The sequence below is a fragment of the Myxine glutinosa genome, chromosome 3 (assembly GCF_964187855.1).
Source record: "Myxine glutinosa chromosome 3, kmMyxGlut1.1, whole genome shotgun sequence".
Taxonomy (NCBI): domain Eukaryota; kingdom Metazoa; phylum Chordata; class Myxini; order Myxiniformes; family Myxinidae; genus Myxine; species Myxine glutinosa.
Genome location: NC_136263.1, coordinates 161,805,195 through 161,811,449, shown reverse-complemented (window position 1 = coordinate 161,811,449; position 6,255 = coordinate 161,805,195). Strand labels below are relative to the sequence as shown.

General features: G+C 42.8%; 1 protein-coding gene across 1 annotated transcript; it reads right to left on the bottom strand.

Annotated features, from left to right (window-relative positions):
• Nucleotides 1-448: 448 nt before the first annotated feature.
• On the bottom strand, nt 449-2,587 carry LOC144891096 (THAP domain-containing protein 3-like). The gene is made up of 4 exons (XM_078773483.1): nt 2,355-2,587; nt 1,444-1,639; nt 999-1,107; nt 449-663 (listed from the first exon to the last, which is right to left on the bottom strand). The coding sequence occupies exons 1-4, from the start codon at nt 2,420-2,422 to the stop codon at nt 449-451; spliced, it is 588 nt and encodes a 195-aa protein (XP_078629609.1). The 5' UTR covers nt 2,423-2,587.
• Between the last annotated feature and the right edge of the window lie 3,668 nt (nt 2,588-6,255).

The following is a 6,255-nucleotide window of genomic DNA, read 5'->3' as shown; positions in this document are numbered from 1 at the left end:
ATTTCGTCCTCGTCGTCCACGTGTTTACAAAAAAAAAAAAAAATCCCAATTTAGTGACTTGATATACAAATGCTGTTCAATTTTCAAGTCAATCGGATATAAATGCGATTTTAGAAATTTGACCTCCAGATGACCTTTGACCTCAAAATCAATAGGCTTCTCAATTGGGACGACCTATACAACTTGGTAAGGTTTCGTGACGATCAGTTTGGAATTGTGACCTGTAGGCCGGTGACAAACAGACAAACAGACAGAACCACAAACTGAATCGACCAATATACTTGAAAAATCTTCGATTTTGCAAGTAGCAAGAAGATGTCATGCGGAGCACGATACTTGCAAAATCGGCCCCTCCCCCCCCCCCCCCCCCCAAGAAAAAAATTCCATTCACATAGCAAATTGTCCATTTCATCAAGATTCAAATTTACGATCTTGATCAAAGCTCGGGTCAACAGGATGAGCTTATTTGTAAGCATTTCATCTGTGTGACACAGAACAGGAAGGAGGCGACCACATGGCCCCAGTTGACGCCTTCAGCAAACAGATCGGTCAGCACGTTCACCAAGCAGTCCTGAAGCACTACCAGGCTCGCCATCCTGAACACATAACCACTATGCAGCTCCACGAACACCAGGAACAGCCATGTTGTGACGTCACGCAGATCTATAATACCCACAGAACTCAAATAGACATAGAAGAACTATGCCGTTCACGACACACACACAGCGGTGGCCCCGCTCGCGCGCTCACGCCGCCATTTTAGTTAGCGCAAGAACTGAATAGGCGAACGTGTGCGCTAGCTAGGCCTAGTGGAAGTGGATGAGTGGACGTGAATTTTTATATTGGACGGTGTTGTGTTGCTTTTAAACACTATTTTATGAATTCTATTCATAATTTAAATCTCTGTCGAAGCATTTTCCTGGCATCTTGACATAGTTTATCCGAATTCCCCGGTCGTTTTCCATTTCATCTCTAGCTGCTAATCTCTCACTCCTTACTATTTGCTGGTTCTTGTACCCCCTCTCCCTCTCTTGGTGTTTCTGAAGACGAAGTTGGAGAGTCGTTCTGGCTGGTTCTTGGACGAGGTGGTTTGCGCTGTTTCACAGTCTAAAAGTGACAAAGATAAAAATAAACAAAAGAAAATGTATAACTAGACTAGTTCAGTTTCCCAAAATTCACAAATTATATATGTATAGTACATGTATGTGTTACTGCCTTTGGAATGGATCAGACAATTTGTCTGCATTTCAATGGTAGCTTAAACTTCATCGGAACTTTAGATTGATAAAAATGTTTATTTTGTATTTTTCATTCATTCATTTATTATGATATATATTTTTGGTTGTCAGAAAGTTTGGAAGGAAAATTTTATTTTATTTTATTTTGGCCTCTATTCTTTAGTTAGTAAACCGGCCTAATGCAAGAATTCTGAATTTTACTTACCTTTTGGAGATGATTTGGGAAGTTGAAAATGGTTGGAATTGAACCTTGGCGAAGTCTGGTTATCAGGCCAGTACGGTCAAAGCACTCAGCATCAAAATGATCCAAGCATAGGCTGGCATACTTGCTGGGTGTCCACTTGTCCCTCCTCATCTTTACGAGCCATTCTTTCTGAAGGGTTGAACCATCCTTGGGAAATCTATATTCAAAAGAAAAGACAAATTTGTGAGCCCCCTTGGGTCTTTGCCCCCCCCCCCCCCAACCAAAACTGCTTCCTACGCGCCTGCCCCCCCACATGTTTTCTACACTTCATATACGGTACAGTGTCCGAAAATTCAATCACTAGACCATACTCTAGCCCCCAATATTTTTTGCTTGGCGACATTGTACACACAGCAAGGGAAATACTTTATCAAGCTTTATTTCTTTTATCAGTTAAACTCGTAATGTTATCTTGGCTCTCACCCTACATTATCATTAACTAGGGCAAATGGGCACAGATTGCACTCACTCACGCGTCACACCAATATTTTCCACAAAGTAACAATTACTAACGATAAAGAAAGCGATTACAAAATACAACCCTATTAGTCTAATTAGACGACAAATGTTAACCTAGATCCTTGATAACTGAACATGTTTATGCATCTCCTAACAGCCCAAAATTGTGTGTGGCTCAACAAAATTGGGAGAGAAGAGATTAAGAGCTAGAGTCCTTAAGTTCAAGCAAAGGCACGGCCTTTGGTTCAAGTCAAAATGCACTGACAAATCCGCAAACACACACACACACACAAACACACACAAACTAACAGATGGGACTACATAAACGAAAAACTACATCTGTGCATAACGTGAAAGTTTAACTAGAGTTTGGCGAGTAAACTCTTCATAATTAAGAAAAATAAATTACTTACCTGTGGAATGTTTTCCCAGAACCTTTCACAAGTCGATTTGTACCGTTTATTGCAGCACAAGAAGGCATATTGCTGATATTTGTTGAACATTCACACTGCTCATGTTAACAATAGGCCTATCTGTACGCAGAAAGCGGAGGTGTCTTGCGCTAACTAAAATGGCTGCCGCGTTGCGGCGGAGGGGCCACACAGCGGCCTGCATAGTTCTTCTACGTCTATTTGAGTTCTGTGATAATACCACCTCTGAGTTGATCATCCTTCCTATTAAACAGTCCAGTCAAACCTCGTCGTCCACGTGTTCACAGTCTGCGATTTCGCGTATCTTCGCTTACCTGTCTCTTTCCCTTTCTCTTACCTTCGACACCTTCGACACCCGTTCTCTCCCTCTGCGCCGATACTTCCGCGTACCAGCATAAAAAGTGAACCCACCCACCTTAAGTTCTGTTTTCCCAAGTTTTTAAACACTTTCAATTTTCGGTGTTACTGTACTCCATGCATCTTTTAATCTCCTGTATGTTCATGATTACAATCTCATGGTCATGTTGTTCCCTGGATATTGTGTCCCCAACCCCTCTCTTTCTGTATCCATGCTTCCTCGTCATATCCAACTGCTCTTGAATTCTGTGTATTTTGCCCTGAGAAGGTGGAAAAGCTTCTGGTAACCCTGCACCCAGATTCTGCAACTGGACCGGATGGCATCAGCTCAAGTGTCCTAAAAATCTGTTCTGCTGTTCTTGCACATCCTCTCTCTGCAGTTTTCACCCTGCCATTTACCCAAGGTCATCTTCCATCTGCTGAGAAATTAGCCAACATCACAGCATTACATAAAAGGTGCATAAACAGATCCCCTTAACTATAGACCAATCATCAGGAAGGTCATGGAATCCATCATCGCAGTTGACATAAAATCATTCCTTTTTTCCAACAACTTCATCTCAGATCACCAATCCGGATTCAGACCAGATCACTCCACCTTGGACATGCTGCCTCGACTCTCCCAACAATGGATGGAGGTCCTCATTTTCAGACATGACATCAGCGCCATCTCTCTTGACATATCTCTAGCTTTCGATACAGTCTGGCATCCTGCTTTTTACTCCAAACTGTCTGCCTATGGAATCCAAGACCACATGCACACATGGATTACTGGCTTCCTCCACTCTCGTAGCCAACGTATGGTTCTCAACGGAACCCTTTCTTCTCCTTTCTCTGTCAAGGTTGGAGTACCCCAAGGCAGTGTTCTAGGCCCCATCTTATTCGGAATCTTCATCAATGATCTCTCTGGAAAATCCTCTTTATTGTGTCCGGGGAAACAAAGGCCACCAAGATCATTGGAATCTTCCGCAATGAAGCTGAGGTCATGGGCCTATAACTTCGCCGTCACAGACAAGTCAGTGGTCTGTCTTTCTTCTACAGCCTCCTTTTCCAGTCTTGCACCCTCTGCTCTGTATGTGCTTTGTCCCCAACTAGGTTTCTAAAGGCCTCACACGGTCCACCATCAACCCCCTTCTGGTGAAACTACCTAAACCCAGGATCACTGCTCACCTCCACTCATTTGTTCATCTTTTTTCTCACCTGTAGAACCAACTTCCTCTTCAATCTCATTTTTCCCTCCATGTCTTAAAGAGAGCTGTTCACCACCATCTCAGATCATCCCCAATCCAAAACCATGATCTTTTCTAACCTTGTTAACAACCACACTCTCCCCCTCCACCCAAATCCCTCCTCCTACACTTTCCCCTTTCCTGTTGAGATCCATTACCTCCATACATGGCCTTTCTTTCCTCTCCTATTCCTCTGATCCCATACTAATCTTTTTACAGTCTTTACCCTCCCATCTCTTTCCTATCACTCTTTCGCTACTTTCAATAAACCCATTAATTTCCCATCCCTCACCTCCTGCCTTGTGTACACAAGAAATGTGTTCTTCATGGCTGTCCTTAGAGTCGTTTGAGTTTGAGGCCTTCTCATGAATTGGTTTCCTCTAAACTCGAGCATTGCAGTCCTGTGATTTTTTAGTTTTTTTTGGTCCTTACCGAATTCTTTGACACGTCTCTTATTGGCCTTGTCGGATGAATTGGTTGCTGTATAGCTGGAGTGATATCTTATTTCACTCCACTTGTTTAAACAAGAGAGTTGTCCTCCAATCCAACGACGACACTGCTTCAGCCATCTTGAGAAATCGATGCTGCCTCCCCACTTGTCATCTGTTTGTACATGGAATCAACATCTGCAATGTATGTGACTGACATGTCACAGGATGACGACGATACGTCCACTACCGAGGTGGAGAACTGGAGGTTTGGCGCAGGTTTGGGTCGCTTTAACCTCGACTATTAGGAGGGCATGCGGGGACTTATCACACCACCATGTTGTACAGCATGTCAAAGGTATCCAGCTTTGCAATCGTTTCCGCCGAAGATTGAACCATGTCAAAGTGAACAGTTTATTGGCAAATATAATAGAAACCGGGAATAAAAATGGGGGAAATTACAAAATAACAGCTAATGATTTTTTCTGAAAGCAGCCCCTGTATTTAAAGGCTATTTTATGCGCATTTTATCAGACGAGAGGATATCGTGTGAAAGTATAGGTGAGTTAGCTGCATCTATGACATTGATCTATGTAACAAAGATGATAGTTTCATGTTTGCATGTATGAACATCTGCAGAGAATTACTTTCACTGAAAATTACTTTTCCGTTACTTTGACTATCGTCTACATCTCTATAATAATACGATATATGCCTCATATACATATACTAGTAAAAACCTGGTGTTGGCTTAGCAGTTAAGGTGCTGGCTTGGGATCCGAGGATCCTGAGTTCGTAATCCTGGTCGATCGCTGAATTAACGCCAGGGGGGTTGACTCAGCCTGTCATCCTTCCGAGGTCGGCAAATTGAGTACCACCTTGCTGGGATGAATGATCCTGGCGTGTACCCCGATTTAGAATAGGTACACTGTATCCCTGCGCATCGTAAGAGCTGACTAAGGGTTGGCGTCGGGAAGGGCATCCAGCCATAAAAACATTGCCTCAAATGGGGAACCATGATTGTCATTGGGCCCACAAGGCTAACCCCTGCTCCAGTGGGGAAAATGACCTTAAAACGATCACTCATTCATTCAATGACGGGTTGGAACAGTTTATTCGACAGTGCAGCCTCGTGAGTGTGCAAAAGTGTGAAGCCTTGGCTTAGTGTCAGGTGTGGTTATATCTTCTTTATTTATTAGATATCATACAGATGTAAATTAACACTCGCTTTACTCTGCACGCGTTGCGCATCATGTGCAGCGAATTTCACCTCCCTGCACATTGTATTTGTTTTTTTAACGCTTCTGTACACCGCCCTTGAGGCTCGGTTTGCAAGCCACCGTCTACAATTCCAATAGAAAAGACATAAGGGGGAAAAAAAAATTAGTTTATTTTAGCCTTAAAAAATAGACCGTAGTGAACACAAATTCGTGTTAAAAGGTTGGCCTTTAAAACCTACCCTTATGAAGGGCAGACAGACATCTGTACAAACACACAAACTCACATTGTCTTTTATGTGGGACATATTCTAGATATAGCAACTTTGGTGGAAAACGGGTCTTGTGATGTCCTCCCACACGGATGAAATATCAATTGCTTTCATGTAAAGGACTCATTCGAGTTTGTGCCAAACTCAAGTACAAAAGAAAATTCGCTTAGTTTTGCAGACGCCATTAGAGATAACACAAATTCGGTTTAAGTGAAATGTGCGTTGTATGGAGGCAAGAAATGGTCCTCGCTAAAACGATGGTCCTTTGTGTAGAGGATTCAGCTCTAAGCCCTCACAGCAGTTATCTTAAGGTAGGTCGTTGGTATCTATGTGCAAACGAGCTATATAACTGCGACTTTGCCCCCAAATCGGAGCACCTG

Excerpts from the sequence above, each read along its gene's own strand:
- LOC144891096 (XM_078773483.1), bottom strand. The coding sequence starts at position 2,422 with ATGCCTTCTTGTGCTGCAATAAACGGTACAAATCGACTTGTGAAAGGT. Across the intron at positions 1,640-2,354 it reads TCTGGGAAAACATTCCACAG|ATTTCCCAAGGATGGTTCAA; the intron begins GTAAGTAATTTA and ends TTTTGAATATAG. Across the intron at positions 664-998 it reads GGTACAAGAACCAGCAAATA|ATCTGCGTGACGTCACAACA; the intron begins GTAAGGAGTGAG and ends TGGGTATTATAG.